General features: G+C 38.4%; 1 protein-coding gene across 1 annotated transcript in view; it reads left to right on the forward strand.

Moving 5' to 3' along the window:
* Positions 1–26,832, forward strand: part of LOC122788738 (collagen alpha-1(XIII) chain-like) — a 239,364-nt gene extending 212,532 nt beyond the window's left edge. The window contains exons 16-17 of the mRNA XM_044055631.1: positions 26,638–26,691; positions 26,785–26,832. Of these exons, the coding sequence (XP_043911566.1) occupies positions 26,638–26,691; positions 26,785–26,832 (102 nt within the window). The remainder of the gene's footprint in view (positions 1–26,637; positions 26,692–26,784) is intronic.
* Positions 26,833–27,125: the final 293 nt, after the last annotated feature.

A 27,125-nucleotide genomic window follows, 5' to 3' on the forward strand; every position in this document is an offset into this window, starting at 1 on the left:
TCCACGTATCCTACACTCTGATTGTACCAACAAGGCACTTTAATAGTTTAATGTAACCATTTCTGTATCACCTTAAAATGGTCCCTTTTAAATGTACTTTTCAATTTTAAAGAAGGTAACTGCACAAGCATTCAGAAATAAATGTACTTGCTGCTAGGACTCTCTAGTGGTAATCTGCTTATGTAGAGACTCATGCAGGCATTAAGAAAACAGTGCTATAGCATAAAAAACCTAGCATATTCCCATATAGCCTAGAAAAACTGCAGTATGTTACATACACACACACACACACACACACACACACACACACACACACACACACACACACACACACACACACACACAGTCAATAGAAGTCGCTGCCTTCCATCTGCCAAGATGGAGGCAGTAATCATCTGCTGGCAAATGCTTCTCTACCAGTATTACAATTATCTTTCTAAAGCTTAATTCTGCTTTCTAGAATGGTCCCTGGGATCCAGAAAGGCTTAAATGCAATGCAGAAGTCATACTTCAGAAGGCTTCCACATCAAATTAAGCCTGTCTAGTTTACAGACTGCTCTACATCTAACGTTTTCATCTTACAAGGACCTCAGTGTGGAGGCTGGTATTTTGAGCGAAGCCACATGCTAAACCATAGTAGGGGGAGTAGCTAATGCTAATTAGCCATGTGTTCACCTCCAGAAATGTAAACAGCTTCGAATTTGCTTGACCGAGCAAACTTTTACTCATGGTTCAAGCAAGTTTAACAAAGATGTGTGTGTGTGGGTAGGGGGTATTAGTGTGTGCATAAATATGGGGGGGAGTGTTCATCAGCTTGGAGGGTTGCACTAGGGAGTTAGTTAGGGAATTATGAGCTTCTGTGTAGGATCATGTGTGCAGGTGTGTACTTATGTGAAAGAGACTGAGCAGAGGGTGACTTGTTTGTGGGTGGGTATATGCCTATGTTTTTGTGTGAATATTTGTGCGTCAGTATGGCAGAAGTGCTTTTGCTAATGTGATGCATGAGATGAGATATAGGACACTTGCACATTCAGGTCTGACAGTGTAGTGTTTTGCATCAGAGACATGTTAATGAGCAGGTAATGATATACTTCTTATTCTGGCTATATCAGTCTGAGTTAGATTTTCTCAACATTGAGCTAATTCACCACACTGCATTAAGCAATTAGCATAATGAGTGAGCCTTTTTCTGAATCATAGGGTATGCTTTCTTTTATTTGCACTCTTTATTTTTAACTTAGTTTGCTTTCCTATCCTGAAGCTTTATGAAAACGGAGTATCATAAAATTGCATGTTTATGGCATATTTTGCATTCAGTCATTTCAGGTTCTTGAAATTTTTATTGTCAAAGCCATTATTTGCAACATCTTGGCACCAACCATTGGCTTTTTATGAGATACGTACTTATTTTTGTAATTGTATTTTGGCATTGTCTTGTTTTTACATTTAAATTATCACCAATTTATTTTGTAAGCATCTCTTTAGATACTAGTACCTGCAAATATTTTATATTTGGCTTATCCAGCTATTAAAGACTCTGGAATTTGGTGGCTTTAAATATTTTCGGGATTCTTTCAGCCATTAATCAGTTTGCAGTCTCTCTCTCTCTCTCTCTTACACACACAATTTTTATTTTTTAAAAATATAACCTGTGTGATGAAGTCTATTGGATGAAAGTGGTAATAAGGAAACTCAATAAACAGGACAGCATTAAAGAGTAATCAGACTGTCCCGCATTTTATTTTTATCTTTTAGACAGAAGCTTTTGGAAAAGGGTCAGTTTACAAGAATTCCACTGTACACTGATCAAGAATTTACAACACACACACAAATATATACACACATATACATATATCAGGATTAGTCAACTTTAGAAGTAGTCAACCCTCTTACAATTACACACAACCCATCATCTGCACTATCCTTCAACCTACACAGACATTTCAACACTGCTAATCATAAAAACAAACCTAACAGCTTCCGTTTGCAATTCAACCTACTATTAAAGTATATGTTAAAATGCACACAGAATACCACTAAACCTAAAGTCATCATCCACCCCCCCCACTCCTTTGTAGGTGAAGTCAGGATATTACGTCAGCTGTCGGCATCGCTCTCGATTCAGAGCCACTCATCTTCTCTCACACAATCCAGCAGTCTATTAGCTGGATGTTCTCATCTCCTCTTGCTTTCTTTGTGTTTCTTTAACAATTTTTTCTGCATTTCTGTACATGTGACCAAACCACCACAATCACTTATTCTTGACCTTATCTGCAATTAGGGTTACTTTGGTTTATGCTCCGTTTTCATTTCTTAGTTTGTGCCATAATGTGCATCTGACTACCTATCTTAGGCACTTTATCTCCACCATCTTAAGCTCACTCAGCTACTCTGCCTTCATTACCCAGGTTTTTGTGTTATACAGAAGTACTGGTCACACATTGTTTTGTACACCTTGCCTTTCAGCTCCTTTGGCGTTCTTCTGTGACACATTATTCCTGACACTTTGTGTCAGCTGGCTGCAGATCCTCTGATTCTAGCTGTGGCTTCCTCATTCAGGCTTCTCTTTTTTTTTAAACACACCTCACAGATATCTGAAGTTATTAACCTGCTCCATTATTCTCCATTAAACATAAATAACCTAACTCTTTTGCAACCAAAAACACCCAAGTCACCCAGCTATGATGTACCTAGTCAGACCATAACAGAACCCTATTTACTCCTTAAAGAAGTCTTAAAGGCCACTGCCATTTAATCTACTGTTTCACAACCACAACTTCAGTGAAGTCACCAGGATGATAGCAAAGATGACCAGACTTGGATATGACTGATTGTGACACTCAAAAAAATGACACTTTAAACTACATATCTTCTCTGCTGACAACAGCATCCACCAATTGCTTTCTTACTGACCGACTAAATCAGGACACACTAAGCAGTCCAGTTTGAACTGAACAGTTTGAACAAAAATTATCTCAACACAAAATATCAACAAAATCAAAGTTACACTAGGGAAGGTGTTATGCACTTTCCTTAGTGTTGTGATACTTCTGAGTTTTTATATATAATTTGCAGGGTGTGGAAGATGGAACCTCTGACAGTGGGGGAGCAGGGGGGACTTGTCTCCCTGCAAACACATTGGTTTTGGGTGTGGTTTGATCTTCTCAATATTTTGTGTTTAGATATTTTTGTCGATAGTTTTGCTCTTTATATTATACTGTTTATATTATTTTAAGTAGACCTATATGTGTGTGTGTGTGTGTGTGTGTGTGTGTGTGTGTGTGTGTGTGTGTGTGTGTGTGTGTATATATATATATATATATATATATATATATATATATATATATATATATATACACACACACACACACAGACACACACACACACACACACACACACACACACACACACACACATACACACATACACAAGCAAGTCAGTCAAATTAATATAGCAAAGACTGAAAAACAATTACAATTTTGCATGCTGTAAATTTGCACTTGCTAATTGTACACAATGCAGAGGGATCTATTAATACACTGCTAGGGAATATAACTAGAATGTTGTGGCAAATGCAAGGAAATGATACAAATGTGTCAGGGAGCGCATCCTGAGGCCCAGCAAAACATACATTGCAAATATATAACTTGGAGTTATCCAGTAATGCAGATGTCTTGTTAATTGTTAGCCAGACTTCTATCCAGCAGAAACATTCACTCTTACTATCACTATCCCTGGAAATGGTTTACAATCAAAATTTAGAAAATGTTTTTACGAGTAATTACTTACTCGAAAAACATTATCGAAATGAACAATAGTGGCCAATCAAATTAACGAAACAAAAAAATGTTAACAATTTGAAATCGAATTGTTGACATTTTTCAAACTTACCTTAACATCCGGTGACATTCAGCACACGTTTTGTGGGGGGGCAAGCCCTCATACCCCCTACTACTTATATATTACAACAACAAGATCGCACTACAGTGAGGAAAAGGGCAAAGTTCCCGATCCCCCACTGTAGTGCGATCTCCAATCAATATGTCAGTCTCACAACAGTGAATGCACACTAGCATTTGCTGTTGCGGGTTCAATATTTTGAAATCACCATTATGAAACTTTGATAAACTGACTTTTGACAATCAAAGTTCATATAACGGCATTCAAAATTTTGATAGTAAGCCCCTGGAAACAATTAATTTAATTTAAAAACTGAATTAGAAGCTTTGCTGCAATAAATGCTTATATTTTCTATGTATTACAGAGATCATTGCTGGGTTCTAATTTCTGAGTCCCTCTCCAAAAAGCACAGCTCTTACAAGTGACACCTAGTTAGGAAAACTGTACTGGAGACAGTGGGTTTGATTTTCAAGTGGCATAGCAAGATATTTTTTGCTTGTCATCCTAAATTCTCACACATTTCAAAAGCTGCTTAAATTAACATTTATGGTAGTGGTATTCCAATCTATATATATCCAGATATATTAAGTTCTTCAGTCTCAGGTATATATTGATGAAAATATTACAAACACATGAAAGAATATCAGAATAGATCAGAATCACTATGCTGCATGTAATATAAGATAGGCTGTATTGGATATAAAATACTTTTCCTGTATTAAATTCATCAGCTTTATATTTTGTACATCTCACACCTTTATAAAAGGATGTTGCATTTGTTGGAGTTACAAGTAAGGAGCCTGGAGAGTTGTATAAGACATGCTCACACTGCTTCCTGCCTAGGTTCTAGTCCGGCCAAAAGCTGAGCATAGCAGAAGTGCACTTTCCACAATGTAATGCTGTGTCACAAATGAACTACACTTGATGTCATAGGAAAGTAAATGATGTAATAATATAACCACTGGAATCACAAGTGGTTAGTTTGCTTCTGGCTTAAACAAACCTGCCAACATGGCTGCTTTGTCTTGTTTTGTCGATCTGTATCTGTCTAGTAACATGCTGTTTGCATCCATATGTAAAGCATGGTGCTACAAGAACTGCATGCATATGTTAACAAGGATTTTAAACTACTGATATAATAAATGCTGGTCCACAGTTTTCATACTGATAACACAAGGTTTAAGGTAAAAAAAAAAAGAAAGTCTGACAGGTTTTGTTCCACTGCCTGAAAACATTTGCAAGATTAATTAGAGGTGTGTCCTTCTATAGCCATCATGTTAATTGTTAAAGTTTTAAAGAAGTGAACTGTGCTAGGAGGCTGGCAAAAATGAGTTAGAAGTTTCATCCATCTAGCTTAACATTGTACCTTGTTCATCAAATGGTGACTTGGTCTACCTGCTTCTAATCTTGCCATTTGTTATGGCCCTGTACCTGTCCCATGCATGCTTGCTCACCCTCCATTTCAGTAACTCCTATGAGAAGCTGTGAAGCTGTTCCAGTTATCATCATCCACTCTTCTCGTGTGTAAGCATTTCCTAAGGGGAATAAGGTAATCTTTATCAAAGTTCAAACTTCGCAGCCTGTTCATTTACAACCACAAGTCTGAATGGGACAAGATGATTTTTTTTTTTTTTGCACAAGTCATAGTTCCCTCTGCTTCCTAGGCTGGGAGCTGAAACCCCTGCATTCATGTAGCTAATAGAACTAACTTGGACTCTGCCAAATCTCAGGTTGTTGTGTCTTTCGGCTTATCCCGGTTAGGGGTCTCCACAGCGGAACTCCAGTCCGCTAATGTTTGGTAGTGGATTTTTACATGCCGAGTTACCAGCCTTGATGCACAACCTTCAACGAAGGCATGCCCATTCACGCATGCCTCCACACAGAAGACGCTCTAGCTGAGAATCGAACGTGACAATATTTTGCTGTGAGGTGGCAACGCTACCGCAGCATCTGCCAAATCTCAGGTAAGTTATACTTTTTTTTGACAAGTTGCTCTTTCATTCCACTGGTCCTGACAAAATAGCTTTTTAAAATAGGATATAACATAGTGACCACCACCACCGCCACCACCACCTTTTTTTTCTTAAGTGTTCCAAAAGTTTATATGTAGTAAAATTATGTTCTGGTAAGATGTTCTAGTTTCCTTACACATTGCAACAATATACTGTTCGTTATGCCTGTTTGTGCATTGTGTGTGTGTGTGTGTGTGTGTGTGTGTGTGTGTGTGTGTGTGTGTGTGTGTGTGTGTGTGTGTGTGTGTGTGTGTGTGTGTGTGTGTGTGTGTGTGTGTATATGTGTGAGTGTGTATGTGTATATATGTGTGTATGAGCGTGGCCTGGGAAGACTGGCATTCTATCTAGGATTACTTTCCTATTTACAGTGAGTGCTAGGAGAGATTATAGCTCCTCTGTGATCCTGAGTAGGATAAAGCAAGTGTCCAAAAATGAATGAATTGTTTAATTCCTTAGTCATTTGAAGAATCCAGTTGTGTATAGTACTCAATCAAATCAGGTTTTACATATTTCAGGCATGCCCTTTCTCTCTCTCTCTCTCCCCTTCTCTCTCTCTCTTTTTTCTTCTCCGTGGATTAAGTAATAGTAATGCATTTACAAAGTAAGAATAGCTTCTTCAGTCTGTAGTGATCAGATGCAGAAATGTGCATTTGTAGAACTATAAAATCATTTTAACCAAAAAATAATCCATTCAAAGAATCCACTAGAAGCAGAGTCTGCAATAATTTTAGTTAAAGTGTTCCCCTTGTTTAATGTGATATATGTCTTATAGTAAATTCTGTCGTACATGCTGTAAAAAATATCTTCATATTTTTATATTGAAAGATAAATATGAGGCTGTGTTGTTTTCACAGTTTTTTTTTTCAAAGTATATGTTTATGATTCACTTAACTTTGAATTAACTGCTGCTCCTCATTTGTCTCACTGTTTTCAGATTTGCGCACTAACTCCCCAGCAAGCGGGTGCGCACACAAAATAAATTAACAGGGACGTGATTCCTCGTGTATAGAGACATAACCAATATTCATCCAGTATGTCATTTTACGTTGCACTTCTGTTCATTAAAGCACAGAAGAAAAGAGTACCACTGCTTACCAAATCAGACTGGTTCCTCTTAAAATGAAAAGATATACATTAAAAGTATATATAAAAGTATACAAAGATCGTGTGATTCAAGTGCTGCCTCTAAACAAACATTTGACTTCAGGAGGCAGGTGTAATCTATAAACTCTTTGTACACAAGGCATCTGTTTCCCCTTATTTTATTCATGCTGTGTTTATTTAATGCTTGCTTTCTTTTCATCACTATTGCATATTTACCATACGGCCACAGTTCTCTTTTGGCCACTGAATATAGTCGTTTTTCAAGGGGTCCATGCATTCCACTGACTTTGATATATGTAAAACCTTGATGTATTTGTATGATTACATTTTTAATTTATTTTATGTGAATTTGCTGGTAGAAAATATTTTGTGTCAGTCTAGTCTGTTCAAGTGCTGCAGCTAGCCTAAGGTTGCTACACCTCGTATTTGTCCCGTTCCTCGATATCCCTGCGTTATTAACTTCTGCTTTCCCTCTTGATTTCTAAGTTATGTTCCCTACTTACACCTATTTCCTTTCCAAAGTCCAAAGTAATAATCCCATCACATTTACACATTAGAGCCTTATATGTCCATAAAGTAGTCCTCTGATCGGTCTTTTAATCCCATGATAACGGTTATATTGTTATCCTCCTGTTTCCTCAATATCCTAATCATCTTACTGTGTACCTTCCCTAGCACAGTGACCTCACAATCCCTATAAAATATTCAAGACTGTACACAGTACTTCAACTGCAACCTGACCTTTGTCTTTTATCAGGACATTTCCTGTTTGTTGGCTCTAACGCCAAGGCCAACCCCTGCATGTACCAAAGCTCTGGGTTAGACTTTGCTGCTGGTTTGTAATTCTGAGCCTAATGGTTTAAGTTTTTCCATATTAATAACCCACAGGTTCTTAATTATTCTAGATTTTTAACCCGACTGTCCAATTTGCATTCACATCAAAAAAGCTGCTTCTGTCCACATGCCTGTGATCCAGTCATACAACTGGGCTAAGCTGCTTTGACAAACTCTATCTGTTGTTACCCAGTGATGGAACTCAATGAGTACCAGTTCTTCTCCACTTTTAATTTTCTAGTAGCAGATTTCTTAGCTTCATTTAGTACCTGCTGTATGTCTTCAGAAAATAAGTGCCTAAAAGTTATTAGAATTCTATCATCCAGAAAGTGAGATGAATAAATTGAAGGTTGAGGTATATCAAACAACTCCTGTCCTATTGTGAGTAAATCCATCCTGAGAGGAAACTTGTGGAAATTCCTCATGGGCATTTTGAAAAGGAAGAGCAACTGTTGCCTGGGACAAAAGGGGGTTACTGTTATCTTGGGAGAGTCATCCTAAATATTTAGAAGAACCTCAGCTATCGGATGAATGATATACAGAAATATTCCCATCCATGTGAATGAGAAGGCATTTGTCTGCTACATCTTTGTGCATGGAGTCTTGGAACAGAATTTTGTTAACTGTCTATTGTAAATGGAGGCAAACATCTATTTCCGGAGCTCCCCAGTTGGATCATTTCCTAGAAGATTCCTGGGTGCAGCTTCCACTGGTGTACATCTATTCTGTTTCTGTCTGCAGAAATATTCTGATGGAATGTAAGCAACCTGTAGTATTTCATCATGCTGAGTTGCTTGTTCCCAAGGTACCATAGCTACTCTGTAAAGAGGGCAGGATCTGGTTACCCCATTTGTTCATGTATCGTATCACTGTGCAGTTGTCTGTGATTACTAGTAGAGGGCCTGGAACCAAAAGATGATTTAGAGACTAGAGAGCATTTAATACAGCCATCATTTATTTGAAATGTATGTGTTTCAGTCTATTATTCTTCTTCTGCAGACCCTGACCTTTCATCCCTTTAGTTACAGCTCCCTAAGCAAAGTCTGAGACATCTGTGTTTGTAGACTGACTATAGGCTGAAAGAGAAAAGTGGAGACCTGAGTTGAGATATAGGTGGTCCAAACACCAGAATAGCTCCATTTTTACAAATCCTAGAACTGGAATCTGAAATAATCGGAGGTGCTGGTGTTGGGTCCAAATTGATTTGATGAACCACTGAATTTTCCTCATGTGAAGTATGGCCAAACGAATCATGAAAATTTTAGAGGCCATGAAACACAGAAACCTTAGATATTCCCTGGCAGAGACTGGTTAGAAAATATCAGAAAGTTTTCCTTGTAAATTTCTACGGATATCTATTATAACCTTGAATGATTAAAAGAGCAAATGCTCTTTAATCGACCCCTTAAAATCGAAAGCACTAAATCCCGAACACATGGAACAGCGATTTTTTTTTCCCAGGGAAAAAAATCACTGCTCCGCAAAAAAAAAAATATATAAACACAAAATAAAGTGGGGGGCTTCGCCCCCCACACCCGCCCAACTTAAATATACCAACTCTGAGATCGTACCACAGTGGAGGAAATAGCAAAGTCCCGAAAATGGCCCAGTGATTTTTTTCCCTAGGAAAAAAAAAATAGCTGTTCCATGTATTCGGGATTTAGTGCTTTTGATTTTAAGGTGTTGATTAAAGAGCATTCGCTTTTGAGGTTATAATACAGACCCAATTCTACTTTGTCCTGAGGAAGACAAGCCATCATGATGGATATATTCAGGACACATCCTATGAGCTGGAATGATTGAAGATTTCTTTAGGTTCACTTGAAATCCAGACTGAGAAAAAGGCAGTCACCCAAGTATGAAAAATGTGAAAACCTTACAGCCTGCAATTGGCTATTACAGGACTCAGGCAACTTGTAAATACCCTTGGAGGTGTAGAAAAGCCATAGGATAAGGCAGAACATTGAAGGTTTAAACCAGACACACAAAATCATAAAAAAGGTCTGAAATCTTTGAGAATTGGGGTGTGATCAACATCTTTTAAAGTCAGTGATAAAAAAAAAATAGAAGTGAAGTGAGAGGTAACAGAGATTGTAAAGAAAGCATTTTTTAACAAGCGTTGTTTTAAAAGTGTTCAGATTTGTAAAGTAATACTTACTTTTTTCTCTTGCCTTCTACATTTATAGTGATCATAGCCACACCCACAGCTCACCCTCACATCACCTCCACCAATCACAGCTCCTCAAGTCATATCACATTAAATCACACCAACTTGCTCCACACAAAATACTCCCAATCACTCTCATTCCCACTAGGCATTGTTTGCATCACCCACATTACTTCCCCATCCACATATAATGCAACCCTATAATTCCTATTCAGACCCCCACCTAGAAACAACATAAACTTTATAACCATGACTATCACACAACTAAATCTAGTCTGTCTTCTCATAATTCTTTGCAACACCACAAGTTATCACTCTAGCAATATCCCTAAACTTAGTAGCACAACACTGCATTATGCACTCTCATACACAGGCACCACACATTATAATAATATTTGCCCACACTTATTCAAGAACTGCATAACGGACCAATTCAGAACTAAACACATATGCTCTCATTCCTACTCCAAAAAAACACAATACTTTCTCACACTCCTCACCAAACTCCAACATCTGTATAACCATTTTAACTCCATGCTCACCATAAGTGGGGATATCCACCATCCTGTCCAACACAAACTGCTCAAACACAAATGTCAGAACATAACACCCCACTTTCTTCATCCCTGGGCAAATCAACAACAGCAGCAAAACCAACCATCTTTTAATGCTAAATATTAATATTAGAAGTATTAAAAATAAAATACCTGAACTCCAGGCCACAATAGCACACTACTCCCCAGACATAGTTGCTTTAACAGAAACCTGGCTAAATAAAACATAGCTAACTCAGAAGTTCTCTACAGTATCATTAGACAAGACAGACCACGGGTGGAACTGCCTTACTCTACAAGTCCAACTTAACTGTCCCCAATAACTGGGACATAACTTCAACTTCACCCTAAAGGTCATCACCATAATTGTGATCTATATTCCACCTGGTAATACACCTGCTAGCCTTGAAGACTTCTTATCCTGGTGTTCTTCCACATACTCACAGAAACCCTTATTCTGGGGACTTCAACCTAGATTGGTTCACCTGTATATCAGAACCACCAAGTAATCTAATAAATCTCCATGGCTACCAGCAGCTAGTCCAAATTCCAACTAGGTGTGATAAAAATCTAATCCATCCTTGACTGGGTCCTAACTAGCAACCCCACATTGTACCCTCACACAGGCAGTCTCCCAGACACCTTAAGTGACCACAACATAATAGAACAAGCATATGCAAAACCACTAACTATATATCCACAAACACAAAAAATTCTCTCCTGAGGTCACTTTACTGTGTAACTGTGACTGGAAAAACCCTCCCACTTGACCAGGCTGTAGCATATTTCAACAAAACATTTCTACAACACCTAGCCATTGCGCAAAATCCTACACAACATTACAAACTAAATACCAACACAACCCACAAAATTTTGGCAAAATGTAAACCAGCTACTAAAATCCACCCAAAAGGCTACCCCCAAACCAACCACCCTGACACTAAAGTTCCCATCAAACACAATTCAATTCCACTTTGTGAACTCAATTCTATCCTTAGTATCACAGGACTGTTCCTTCCTCACTATCCCCCAACACAAATAACTCTAATACTAGCTTTACCCTCAAAACAGTTTCCACCACTTCAATCAAAAGCATGCTCTCAAACTGCTATTTCTTGAAACTTACAGCAGATGCTATTGCTATCCCAGTCTCCACTCTCATAAACAGATCAATTGTTGAAAACTATGTGCCCAAACTCTGGAAAATATCCTATGTTACACCCATACATAAAGGCGGGACCTCCACTGAACTTAATAACTACAGACCCATTGCTTTACTCTCCCCCTGGCCAAAATCCTAGAAAATGCATCCATACCCAGATGCTAAACTATCTCCTAGACTGCAACATCCTGTCCCCTACTCAGCATGGTTTCCGACCTGCCCATAGTACCACTACAGCTCTCCTCTGCTTCACAGACACAGTAAACCGTCTCAAAAATGAAGGCCTGCAAGTGTCAACTCTTTTTTGGATATGTCCAAAGCATTTGACACAGTCTAAACAAACTAAACCAATATCATCTATCTAATTCCACTCTTACCTGGTTCCAAAGCTACTTAACTGACAGGTACCAAGCTGTGAAATGGGAAAATTCTCTCAGCTGCCCATAACTATAGGAGTCCCACAGGGTTCTATCTTAGGACCACTACTATTCACAGTCTTCACAAATGACCTCCACACCTCCACACAGCATGCATCTATAATTCAGTATGCAGATGACACTACCTTAATCTGTGCTGCACAAAACATTCCCACCCTCCTGCAAACAACTCAACTAGCATTCTCTGGCGTTGAAAAACTACCTTACAGACGTTGAAAACTACCTTACAAAGCCCAACTTATCCTCAATCCAAAGAAAACTCAGCTTATGGTTATAAAGAGTTCTAACAAAAACACTAACAGTCAATTCACTATCTACTCCACAAATGCTACTCAATTGCTCCAGTGGCACAGGCTAAGCTATTGGGAATAACATAGACTCCCACCTAAAATTTGATAGTCATCTGAACTTAACTATTAAAAAGTACATGCCAAACTAGGGTCACTCTACCGTATCAAACCATTTCTTACCAACAACACAAGATCAGCCATTGCCAACTTCTATCCACCCTACTCTATGCATCTCCCATTCTGACTAATCTCAACAAAACTGAACTAAGCAAAATGGAAGCTTGCTATAACAGATTGCCCCGCTTTGCTGCAAATTGCTCATATAGAACTCATCACTGTACTGCTTTGAGACAGCTCCACTGGCTTGAACTGCCCAACCTACCATCAGCTCTGCCTCTGTCATTCTATCTATTACCTCCCCAATAAGTGTCCTGCCCTCAAAACCTAGTACAACATCACTTAGCCAAAAGGCCTCTTAGATCATCAAGCAAACTATTACTAGAAGTCACCAACAGCTAGAATAGCTTTGAGATGCACTATATAGTAGTTCGGTGGCTAAAAAATGGAACTCTGTCCCTACTAGCATTCAAAACACATCATCCAAAGCCTCCTTTAAAGACCTCATCAGGCAACATCTCAAGCAAAGTTGGCAGTACCATGATTGCTCCCCAGGCTAGTGAAAGCGGACAACATATACATACTAAATCTAGAGCAATTGATAATAGTTTTTCAATCTAACTCACAAACACTGGCTAATCTACAATGTATGTACATTCCAAAGTTCAGCTGTACACCACAAATCTATTACTTACCTTTATTTTTAAAATTAATATTTTTTTGATTGTTCTCTCCACTGTAACTGTTTAAACATGTTTCTTGTAATTTGTGTGTATACTGATTATGTCTAAATAACTAAATGTGTCTGTAATTTTTCTTTGTGGAGCTTTTCTCCTCTGCTGAAAATCAGACAGTTAACAAATGTAAAATAAAAATAAATAATAAATTTTGACATTGATTATTTAGAAAAGAAAGTCTAGAACAGGTATTAAAGTTCTTTCTTTCTTTAGCAGTAGAAAGATTCTTGAATGGAACCTTTTCCCTGTTTGATTTTGAGGAACAGCTCTCTGAGACAGCATTTGATTTAGGATAGGAGGATACCGGGAGGTTTGGGTGGATGGATGCAGAGGAATCCTTTGATTAGGAGGATTGTAGTCCAACTGCCAGTTGTAGCCTTTTTGAATGGTTAACTAAAAACCATAAGTGTGCCAAAATGTAGAAACATGCACAAAACCAAAACTCCAAAACAAGAGAGTGGGATAGCAACGGGGGCAGTATGTGCCCTCATTTTTGCCAACATTATGTTGGCCTGGGAGAAAAAAGTCATTTTCCACTCAGACTGGGGACACCATTGGTCGTTCTGTGCTAGGTACCTGAATGACATGTTTTTCATTTGGAAAACAGACCCTGTTGAAATAGATCCATTGTGGAATATTTAACCAACACTTCTGATTTTTTTTAGGTTTATGTATAACTATAGTCCATACTTTTATTAATCAAGGTATGTTGATGTCTGGGGTTTTCAGAAAAGAGAAATTTTCTAATAGCTATTTGCAGTACATAAGTAACCACCCACTACACTGCAAGAAAAATTTGGTAAAGGAGCAGTATATTAAGGTGTCCAGGATGGTTTCAGATGGGAAATTCCTAGAGAGAGAACTTGACAGAATGACATCTATGTTCTTGGACCAAGGGTACCCACTTGACCTCCTGAGGTCTTTAAGGACTCAAGTAAAGGAGAACAGGGACACAAGATTTGAATCTGTTCTAGGCAGACCTGATCAACTGAACAATATAAGGTCACCCTATGACCAAGATAACAAGTTTCATCAAGTAATGACTATTAAATTTGACAACCTAACAAGTAGGGTGAAGCAAATAATTAATCACAACTGGGCCATATTGAAAACTGATAAACTATGTAGGCATTTGGGGAATAGGCCCACTTTTATTTACAAGGTCCCCCCAACATTACAGGTAGGTTAGAGAGAGGTACACATGAGTTGAGGTTAGATACCACTAAATGCGGATGTTGTAACTACTGCAGGTTTATTGTGGATTATAAGGAAATTACTCTGGGTAATATGAGTAGAACAAAAATTGTTTTTAGAAAAGGAAACTGCAACTCAGCAGGCTTGGTATATATGGCATTTTGCAATTACTGTCTTCCATTTTATGTAGGAAAGACGGAAAGGAGGTTAGCGAGAAGGATTTATGAACATTTATATGACGTAAAAAAAGCTGACTTGAACAATGCTTTGTATAAGCACTCAATGACTTGCATGGGTCACAAGAAATTTGTTTTTGGGATATTGCAAACCATCCAATGGGATGCCTGGGGGAGGCATGGGAAAACAAACTGGAATACAGGGAGCTCCTCTGGCAGCTCAGGTTGGATGCTACCCCAAAACCAAGTTTGAACAATTACATTTTTATTAATGCAGTATTAAAAATGACAGCAGCTAAATTATGAACTGTATTATATGTATTTATTTTTTGACAATTTTTGACAATGGTTGCAAATGTTTGTTTTTTTAACTTTTGGCATTGGCACAGGAGGCATTTTCAAAATATATATATATATTTTTCAGCTTGTTATATTATGTTTATTCAACTTTGAAAAGGTTTTATTTTTAAAAGCTGCTTTAAGGAATTTTTAGAGCTTTTGTAAATGGCGTTAAGGCTAATTAAACTGATTAGTTAATTGTTTAATTATTTGTATTCTTACTATATATGGAGCTCATAAACTACTGGTTACTCATGTTCAGATGAAGTCCAGTTTAGGACAAAATTGCTCAACTCTGGAATTTTATTACTGTTGGAGTATTGTTTTAATAAGCTTGGATTCGTTTTTCTCAACTTGGAGTCTGGGCAGACATGGACTTTTTTGTTCTTTTTTTTTGAATGGTTGTCATAACCCAATTGACTGTCTGAGGTGATCTGTTGCCACAGAGGACCTAGACTTTGAGTATGCTTTGCTGGAATACCAGGGTGGGGTGGGGGAAAAGCATAAAGGGGTATATAGTCAGTCTGCTTGGTTTAGATTGTCCTTGGTTCTGGGATGATCTTCCATTTTCTGAGCCACCCTGCCATTGCATTCTAAAAACTTTTGTTTACCTGTGCCTTGCAGAAATCATTAACTTTGTTTCCTATGAAAGGAGCATGAACTGGAAAAAAAAAGTTTATATTACATTTTGGCATGGAGGGTTGAAAGTCTGGTTAACTGGGTAACCCACTGAATTAATTTCTCCCTTTCATCAAATTTTTTAAGGAGCCATGCACAGGAAGGGCCAAATAAAACCTCTTTATCCAAGGGGCATTAAGGAGCTCAGCTTTCACATCCTCTGGTGAATTCTGGGAATGCAGCCAAGCAAACCTTCTCATAACTCACTCAATGGCATCTGGTCTAGAAAAATAATCATCAGTTTCATAATAATGTTTTGGAGGGTGATTATTTGGCCTGAAACAGAAGATATTAAATACTTCTGCAATATCTTAGTCTATGAAGAAGAGAGTTCAGCAATTAACTTTCCATATTGTCAAAGGGAGCCAGCAGAAATGTAGATATACAAGCCTGTCAATTCTCTATTCTGAAGGTTATAGTGGAAAAAGTATAAACTGACTTCCCAAATCTCTCAAAGGCATTCCCTTATTTGTCAGAAGGAACAGGGTAAGCTGCCAAAAATGTTTGGATGAAGATGTTTTTGTCAGAGAAATCACTGTAGAATCTGATGTTGGGTTAGAAAATATAAATTTGTGATTCTGAGGAACTTTGTATAATTTAGCAGACTTCTTAGTGTCAAGTGGTCGACTGTCAGACAGATGGTCGAGTGCAAAGAAAGTATCCTCTAATACTGGCAAAACAGGAGGAAAGGTTGCAGGTTGAGGAAAATCTACGTATAATAACTAAAATATCTTTGCAGGGATTTTAGTATTTCTTTCTATCCCACTGAAATAACTCCTTCCTTCAGGCTACAGTGTCAGAAAAGGACAACTCTTCAGGAGTTGAGTTTGAAGAAAAACGTTCCTCAGAATCTGATTCCACATCTTCCAGGGTAGGAATTTCCGAAAAATAATCTGAATGTAATTTCGCCCCAGGCTAAGAATAAGAATCCGAGAGACAAAGGAAAAAATCTCACTTTTAAAATTCTAGGAAGATTCCGAATGCAAAGATAAAAGGCTTAAAATAAGCCCTTAGTAAAACCCAACCATGCTTCCCTCTATATCCTATGAGATACAAGAGAACAACATTGCCTAAGTTTATGTTTTCTTTTCCTGGGAGACCCCCCATAAAAAAAATCAATGTGACAATGGACCCTTCCCAGAAAATCAAACTCCTTACAGTAGCTTTGTTGCCTTCTTGCCTGAAGAGGACATCCTAGCAGCAAAGAGGATATGCCTGTCTCCCACACCTTAGTGGCTTCTCGAGAAGGAATATCTGTGGGACAGAGAGAAAGTAATAAGCAGTCCAAGGTACCCGAGATGGCCACAGTAAAATTACTCATTGGCAGCTGAGGTGAAGAGGAAACCAGCTTAAAGACCAAGCCCTCATGTAAAACCATATAATTTTTGCACTTTGGGGAAGGATGAACCTTATTTTGAAGTACAGCTGAACAGCCTCAGAGGATATGCCTGTCTGTTGGTGCTTAGTGTCTTCTTGAGAAGCAACATCAAGGTGACCATTTAACAGTGATGAGCAGTCTGAGGCTGAAATGGCCACGGCTGAGTCACTCATCTGTACCTGATGAATAGAGGATGCCAGCTTCAAATGTGATGACTCCTGTGCAACCTTTTTCATTTTGCAGATCAGTGAAGTGGTGCAGCGGTTAGCGTTGCCACCTCACAGCAAGAGGTTCTCCGGTTCGATCCCCAGCTGGGGTTCCTTCTGTGTGGAGTCTGCATGTCCTCCCTGTGGTCACATGGGTTTCCTCCCACATCCCAAAGACATGCTGTAGGTGGATTGGACACTCTAAATTGGCCCTAGGTGTGAATGTGTGTGTGTGTGTGTGTGTGTGTGTGTGTGTGTGTGTGTGTGTGTGTGTGTGTGTGTGTGTGTGTGTGTGTGTGTGCCTTCTGTGGAAGGTTGGGCACCGGGCTGGCAACTCGACACCGTAAAACTCCACTGCCAATCATGAGCGGACAGTTGATCCGCTGTGGCGACCTCTAACCGGGAAAAGCTGAAGAAGAAGAAGATCAGTGAAGGATAAGTGCTAGCTGAGTACTGACCACTTGAAGAGTGTATTTTGACAGCATTAAAGTATTGAAGGTTTGACTTCCTAACCACTGTCTTTATACGGCTCTCCTCAAGCTCGCCAGTGATAGGATGCATAGAAGGAGCCCTAAAGCTTTGGAAATGCTGGTTGTCACATCTGTAGCAGGATACGTCTCATATAACTTAGCCTACTGTAACAGTCAAAAGCGATCCATACTTCCAGTAAAAAACGACAAATAAATACCAACTGGAAAGATAGCCAACAATCACAGAGAGACTGTTTTAGCATAAACAACCATTTTCTGCTTTCGTCAATAGACTTCTTCAGAAAACACAAGACAAACTGTCTACTACCACTGAGTTTAAATGCTTCTTTCAACCAACAGAAAACTTTTAATCAATTACATCATATGTTTAAAAAAAGTGTTAAAAACATTTATTTATAACCCTTATTCAGTTACTTCTGTAAATATACTCTACAGTTCTTTAAAAAACATTTGAGGTTAACATAATTTATAATTAGGGCATTTTAAAGTATTTTATAAAAAGCATTCTTACTGTCTTTCTTTATTTTACTGTAGTAGCCTTCCCAAATTCTAACACATTATTTGAGAGAAATGAGACTACATATAAATAAGCTAATATCCCCTCCAACATAACCTTAGGTATGTATAAGTGTGGTAATTGCAATGTGTGCAGATTCATCCTAGAAAGGCCTTTTGTTAATTTGACACACTTATCACACACAATAAAAGTACCTGGCCATTTCAACTGTAAAAGTAAAGGTTTGATTTGCATAGGGGGTTGTTCTTTTTGCACCGTATTTCATATAGGGATGATGACACGGGCCCTATGTGTTAGAATTAGGGAACACTACTACAGTATAAGAAAGAAAGGTAGTAAGAATGCTTTTTATAAGCATACTTTAAAATGTCCTACTTATAACAAGTTTTTGTTCTCACTGCTGGAACAGGGTACTTATGATATGAGGGGTGGAGATTTTAAAACAGAGTTGAAACAGAAGGAAGCCTTATAGCAGATTAGGTTAAACTCCGACAGTGGACTGGGTTAAATGATGTTAACATCAAATGTTTTTAAAGAACTGGAGAGTATATTTACAGAAGTAACTGAATAAGGATTTTAAATTAATGTTTTTTAACATTTTATTTAAACATATGATGTAATTGATTAAAAGTTTTCTATTGGTTGAAAGAAGTATTTAAACTCAGTGGTATAAGACAGTTTGTCTTGTGTTTTCTGAAGAAGTCTATTGTTGAAAGCGGAAAAAAAAAGGTTGTTTACACTAAAACAGTCTCTCCGTGATTCTTGGCTATCTTTCCAGTAACTACTGTAACAGAGCTCTTATAATGAATAGCAAGGATATCCCATTCCCTTACAATAAAAGACAGGACATGCAGACACACTCTGGACTTAACAAGACTAAAATTCTTAAAAGTTCCAGAATTTGAAATATTAACTCTAAAGCCCCTCTTGCCCCACCGGGCTCTCCAGCTCTACTGGTGACATTAGATCATAAGGTATGTACCTTAACCTCCATTTTCTCAAAGTATATAGGCAGTATCCAAGGTTTGTAAGAGGGAGGCCACCATTACTAGCTTACCTCCTTTTCATTTGGTTTGGCTACTGAAACCAGAATTTTCACAAAATATCTGGCACCACTCATAGCTCACTGCAAACCCATCGACATCCACATTTACCCTTACCTGGATGACTGCCTGATTCAGGTACAATTTCAGGACTAGGTTTGCAGGGCACTGGAATGTATCCTGGATTGTATCATCAGGCTAGAGTTCTCCCAGAATGCACAGACATACAACATATGCCCAGCGAGAATGGCAATCTTCTTTGGTGCTCTCAGACAACAGTTTAGTAATGGTCTGCCTACCACTAGAGAAAATGAACTCCCTATATTCAGGACATAGTACATAAAGCGGGTAAAATCCATTCCAGAAATAGCACTGAACCAGACTTCTCAGCTACTAGTCCATCTCTAGCCCCTTAGATGTGTACAGTCAATTGAGGTTCTGCCTAAATAGTAGTGCTACAGTTCTTCATTTAAGATGCTAAACCAAAGCATCATCTGCCCAAGTTCATGGTAGCTCAGGAGAATGTAAATGATCCCATGGCATGTATCGAAGGGTAGGGGAAGCTCCCCAGTGCACTGACCAAATTTCACCTAGTCAGTATGAAAACCACCTCCGATCTTCCTGGAAAAGAGATCATTGACCTAATAGGACTAGCCCAGTCAATAAAGTGCAAGTAAATAGATACTTAAAATTAAAAAAAAATCTTTCAGAAAATCAGATCAGTTGTTTGTCTGCTTTGCAGAAAATAAAAAAGGATTCCTTGTGAAAAAACAAAATATTTTAATATGGCTAGCAGATTGTATTAATTTTTGCTATACATCACCAAACCACAGTCAACAGGGCTGTTTGCATTTACCATTGCCTTCTTGAAAGTACTGCCAAGGACATTCTAGAACAGCCACCTGGTCCTCATTACATACCTTCTCAAAATGCTACAAATTGGACATGATATCCAGAGCAATAGTTGGATTTACAACTATCCTGAAAGACTTCTTCCAATTCTAATCAGAACACTAAGGCAACAACTCTTTCTTGATTAGAAAAGTTTCTGGAATCATTAGTGTAAGATACGACTACAACAGTGACCCATGAAGAACATAGTAAAGTTGTGTAGACAACTTACAATTGTAAATGTTCAAGGGCAGTTGCTGTTTCAGTCCTGTCTCCCTTTTTCCTTCCCGCTACTGCAGTGAGATGATGAAGGGCCACTGTGGGTACCCATATACCCCTGCCTTGCTCTCCTCTTTTCCTTGTTCAGGTTTCCTAAGGTAGACGTATATTCTCAGTAATACAGGTTGAACAGCTGGGGTAAAACAAAAGATCCTAATGTGAGCATACCAATATCCTTTTTTGTGGGCAGGAAAGAACCAATGATGGCATAGACAGATGTTACTGATATAACAGACAAATGAAGACATCTGAGGTAATGCAAGGTCGGCCTGGCCATGGGATGAGGGTGTTCGGCTCTAAAAGTCAGGCCACACATTGGACTTGGGCAGATGTAGAGATAACTAGAAGTTATGACTACAACAGTGATCACACTTTAACATCTACAATTGTGATAGGCTGCATGCATGACTATACGTTTTTGCTTCATAAATGCTGCCATCATTTTGCCCTATTCTTAAGTTAGACTCATTGGCCTATTGTATTTTGGGCTTCTCCTTTCAAAGTCTCTGAAGATGAATGTACAAACTGCTTACTTTGACTCTGCTGAGACCACCCACCCCAAGGGGTATGCTGGTCATTTCTATCAGACACACTGAATTAAAATGCAAAGAAAACCCTTTTTTTAATTCTCAATGAGCTCTCATCTGGTCCCTGTATTTTAATCCTTCTTCAGACACCCAATGCCTTATCTTGTCTCTTGCCATTTTGTACATCTGTATATCTTCCCCCATCTGCTGTCTTGTCTTTCCTGACCATGGTCCTCCCAACAGTTTTATTTGGTGAACACAGATGTGAAGTATTCATTGACAGTTTTTGCTTGCTGTGTCATGCCCTCATGTTTTTGTCTTCCCAAGCTAGTTCACCAGCTGTTCAATCACCTTCCTCCTTTCCCCTGTGAAAATGAAGGCCTTATTCCTGTCTTTGTGTGTCTTGCTAATTTGTTTCTCCATTCCCCTTTGTCATCTTAGCAGAATACTTCCTTATTTCTAGAGTTTTCCACATACCCATCCCTATGATTTTCCACCATTTCCTGTATTTGTTTTTCTTTCCCTAATACCATATTTCAAGTAAAATAGATCAGTTTATTTTTTCCCCATAGCAACGTTTTTTAACCTTTCACCCATACCTCCCCAAATTGCTTTTTATTACGGCTTCCCACAGCTCCTCCACTCCCTTGCTCTCTTGCCACCTTCATAGTCCCTGTATATGACCCTCCTATTTTGTCACAGACTTCTCCCCATATAATCCTAATCCTTTTGCCTTTCTGGCCCTTCCTAGTACCTTATTTGTTGTTAGTGTGGACCATACTACTGAGTGGTTATTACTAGCCAGTGGAGCTCTGACTTGCAGCTCATTTACTTTGTGTCCCCCTACCACAGAGAACAAAATAAATATTCTTTCTTTCTTTCCTGGCTCATACTGATAGCTTTTGTTTGGCTCTTGCATGGTACAAAACTTCATTTAAATTATTCTGTTTGCTCACATTGGATGAAAGATACTCTCCATCATAACCAACCTCACCTTCCTCCCTGTCCACTCCCCGATTTGTCCTTGACTCCTCATCATCCTTTGCATTCGTGTTAGATGGCCTATAGAAGGTGGTAATGTGATAAGTTTCCCCTTTTGATCCAAAACACATTATCCCTGGAAGATCGCCTTTGTTCCTTTGCTATGCTTGCCCCTTTCTGGCAACATATGTGTGTATGTATGTAATTCTAACAGCTTTCTCATTGTCCTGCCTCCTCTTCTCTTTATCCTGCTCCTGCAATCTTCCTCTCTCCTTCTGTATTCTGTTTTTCTTGAACACCCTCCATCACAGTACGGGTTCCTATCAGCATTTCAAATGTTAAAAATGCTGAATTTAATTTAATCGAACTGAAATGTTTGAAATCTCAGAAGAGCGAGCTGACGGAACATCGATGTCTTTCTGGGCCGTCATTGGAGTTTGCTATTTCCTCCACTATGGTGCGGTCTCAGAGTTGGTATATTTAAGTAGGGTGGTGTGGGGGGCACAGCCCCCCACGGTGGGGCATGTGGGGGCAAAGGCCCCACTTCTGTCAGTGTTTAAAGTATTGAAATTTTTTTTGCACGGAACACTGATTTCTTTCCCTGGGAAAGACATAGATTTTCCGTCAGTTCGCTCTTTTGAGATTTCGAACATTTCAGTTCGATTAAATTGTACTTGGCATTTTCAGCATTCAATATGCTGATATAGACCCACAGTACAACCATATCTCTACCACTCCAATTATTAATCAATGACTTTTTATATCCCAATCAAATCAGCTTCACATTCCACTATTAATGCTTTCAACATTGTCATATTCCTGCTTACATTTATATATTGACTGTCAGCCTAAAATATCTTTCATCTGTCTCACATCTTTGTCTCCCAAACCCTTGTCCATTCCATTTCTGCATTCCCAGGTGTTCCTAAGGTCTTACCATTCCTTGCCCTTTTTCTCAATTTCCTATCATTTCATCCTTCAGTCTATTGCTTTGGTTCCTTTTTCATTCTTCACTTATGTATATAATCCTTCTCTGGTGTTTCTCTTATTTGCTACCTTGACATCCTTCAAGAGGTTTATTAGCTTCCAACTTTCCCCTGCCACTTTTCCTCTCTCGTCTTGCCAGCCGTTAGCATCCTTCTTATTGTTCTTACCCGTGTCCCTTTCTTTTGTCCTGCTGATCTCTGCTTCTTTTCCTTCATTCTTCTCTTGCAGCAGTCTGATTCTCTGTTTCCTTCCTCCTTCCAGTGGCTTCAGTGTTTTACTGCCTTGTTTTGAGTATCCTGAAAAGCTATTGTCTTTCCTTGCTCTTTCCATTTCAGTTTAAAGGTAATTCATTGTAATGCATTTTCAAGAATCTGGGATTAAAAATGCACCCTCAGAGGGGTGTTCTACTTAGGACTGTAAGATGTGTACATCTTTTCCTTTGCAGTGCAAAAGAAAAAGCACTGTAAGTCAAAACATGGACTTTGTCTCACAATTCATTGTGTTAGCTGTTGTCTCTGTCCTTGTTGTTTCCTCACTGTCTGTATCATACAGCACTACATTATCTTTAGTAGTGTCCTAGATGAGTGCAAATATTAAGTTTAAAGCAGGGAATGTTATCTCTATAAACATAGTCTTACATTCGCCCACATCAACTATTTACTTATGTAAACAAAAGTCCAGATGCCATTACTTATGTGTATAACTGCAGAGTTTTAGTTGCATTATACTTGAAATAAACTTCTTCAGGCCATTTTATAAAGGTTATATTACGCATTTGTTGCAGCTATCCCCAAATAAAATTTCTAGACTCATTTACAATTCTGTACCTCTTAACTGCATTGCTGTGCAATGTTTTGTACCAGGCAAGAGCCAAATAAAAGCTCCGAGTATGAACAAGGAGAGAATGAATGTTGATTTTGTTCGTTGTGGGTAGTGGGGCACAAAGTAAAAGTTCTGCAATCAGAGTTCCACTGGCTAATAGTAACCATGCAATAGTGTGGTCCACACTGACCATAAATAAGGTGGTAGGAAGGGTGAAAATCAAGGATATATTTTTTTTAAATATTGCTCTCATTCACTTAAAAGGTTAACTACCACAACAGGTTCTGCAACTACATGGATTTTGTGAACAGTAAGAAACAGGAAACTAATGTCTAACATACACTTCCTTTGTGATTTTGCAAAAATGTACTATATATATCTTACAAGATAGTGAAAGGTAGGACAAAAATATGGGTTAAAATCTGGGACATTCTGCAGAATTCTAGATATGAATACTATGCATGTATCCCATTTAGAGTAAGGTACACCATACACAGAGTTCAAACCCCATAAAATTATCCAGTCCTGTTCATGACATAATACTAGTTTGTAACATAATACTAGTGCAATTTGCACCACATGCCAAGGAAGGTTGAAAAACTCACTGGACCAGTAACAGTCTTGATCTAGCAATACATTCAAGGTCTTTTGGGAGCAAAAACCGTTGCACTGACACAGAGACTCCACAGTAGAATGCAGAAGTTGGTTATTTTATTCCTTGCTCCACAATGACATAAAAAGGAAGTGTTTTTTATGATTCACTTACCAGATAAAAGGAAGCTACCAATAGCCTTGCAGCTATGTGTAATCTTGTCTAAATCTGCACTTTGCTAAATCATTTGTTAATTACTGTTTATTGCCATATAGCATAGTATAACATGCTGATTTTAACAACATCAAATCTGGCATTTGTGTTATCTGAAATTGCACAGACTCAGGATAGGTAATCATTTGAGTGCTGAAGTAGTGAGACCAACCTTTTCTTCCAGCACATGTTTGACCCAGGCTGTAAACACAATAAATACTGTTATCTCCACAGCTGGGAATGTAATTTCTCTTACTGAATGCTCTGGTGTGAATACTGTTTAATCAAACAAACACTATCCTGCAACAGAAAGATAAAAAAACACCACAGGAGGATACATTGCTTCACATACTGCCCTGTTCTGAAGCCACAAACCGTTAGACAACTGAAATACATACAGAAGGTCAAACATTCAGAAATAGTACCACTGACAAAAAGAAAAAAAAACTTCACGCAAGCCATTAGAAGCATAGCTGTTAATATCTACCCTATGTCAAATTCTTCTGGGAAAAAAAAGAGAAAGAGAGCACTGTTTAGCCCATTCTCAGAATCACCCACTATATCCATGATGCTTTACTTGATTAATGGAGTAACTAAGACTCATACCTCTCAACTGTACAGATTTTTGCCTCATATTTTTGATCTATTTCTCATAAAATTGTGGCTTTCTAGCAAATCATTGACAAATCAATGAGGGTTGAAGTCAGAAAATAAAGACATATATTTGAGTTTCAGACTCCACACCCTTCAGAAAATTCATGCTAATGCAAAACCTGCTATTCTATCAACTTTCTAAGTTTGTAAAAGCAGTATTTAAAAAGTGTCCCTATTTTTGGGTCTTTGTCCTCCCATTTATGGTTTTGTCCAGATTTCTTGCTCTAAGAGGTTGAGAATTATGTGACTGTCAGTGGAAAGGTTTTAAACTAATCCAAGTGTAAACCTTTGTTTAGTGAACCTTTGATCTTTGTCGCAGAAGCCTCATGCCAAATATACCACTTTGGGAGGAAGGGACAAGGCAGGGACATGGTCATTCAGTGACTGGTGTCACTAATGGACTTATCAATGGCACATGTCACCATAACACTTCCCAAGGAGAAAGTCCCCCCTTTATGTCTCCATTAGGTGCAAAAGCCTTTCCCACTGTAGGGTTATTCCTCATGAGCAGTCCCACAGTTTAGTAATGAGCTGAGATCTCTTTATGGTCAGCAGAACAGCAACTAGCAGTTATCAAGAGACAAGGCCCATTGTAGCCTAAACCAGAACCGGCGTGGAGATGCACCTGACAATTGGGAATTCGATCAAGAGCATGTAGTCAGCAAATCTTGATCTAAGCAAAGCTACTCAAAACACCGCAGTAAACAAATAGCCAGATTTACTGAGCAAGATGAAAACGTCAGAATTAGAGAGAATAATTTATACATGTTTCTGCATCTTGCTATGAAATAAGCTCAATAAGAGATCGGCATGTTTCTAAAAATCAAGCAATTGAAAACCACAGTCCTGTCCATGCTAAATTACTTCATTTAGCTAGTGTAGCTTATGTTTATCCATGCATTGCATTTGAGGGCAACATAGTCCTCATTTCTTAAAAGAAAGAAAGACTGCAATTCTGAGTTTCCAAAAATAATGTTTTTAAAACTGCTTCCTTTTTTTCTGTTGAATGGCAGGGTGTTCTAGGGCCAGCTGGATCACCAGGGCCTGCTGGGCCAAAAGGAGAAAGGGTAGGTAACTTCAGATACTTCTTGGGATTTGTTTGATTGTGACAGGCTTTTATCATAGAACAGTTAACAGCTGCTGTATCCAAGCTTTTGTGATAGACATTGTATTGCATGCCTGTTCAATAAGCACGAATCCCATTGGATCATCCTTCAAGCCACATTATAACATATTGTCACAGGATCTAATTAAGTATGTTAGATTTTTCTCTTTTTTCTTTGCTATTCTAGAAATGCTACACTTCTACTTTCTGAAACCAAACAAAATTGACTATCAGATTTTTTTTCTTTCAGGGTGATAAGGGGGACCCTGGAATAATAGGACCAACTGGGCCAACCGGAACTCCTGTAAGCACCTCAGTTACATTACTGACTTTTATAAAAAATAACTTTTATTTCCATTTTAACAATACAACATTATTTATTTCTGTTTTGTCACAGGGTTTACAAGGACCACCTGGTGAAAAAGGAACTCGGGTAAGAGTCTGAAGATAGTTTGAGTGGCTTGGTGTTTGTATGATTACGTTTGCATTATGTATTTTACAAGTATTAAAATCCAACTAACCATACTTATTTAGTTCATAAAGATTAGTCCATGTTATTTCTTTACCACTGTTGACTCTCCATTCTGATAGCGTATTAATGAAATGATTACCTGTGGGGCCAGTTTTTAGGTAAGAATTACTGTTATGAACAATGCACATTAAAGTTACAACCATTAGATATGAGATGTCATATGGGGTTGCATACACTTCATAAGTTCATAGGTGTGTACTAGGCTA

The sequence above is a fragment of the Protopterus annectens genome, chromosome 14.part0 (genome assembly GCF_019279795.1).
Source record: "Protopterus annectens isolate FY-2018-M chromosome 14.part0, PAN1.0, whole genome shotgun sequence".
NCBI lineage: Eukaryota > Metazoa > Chordata > Ceratodontiformes > Protopteridae > Protopterus > Protopterus annectens.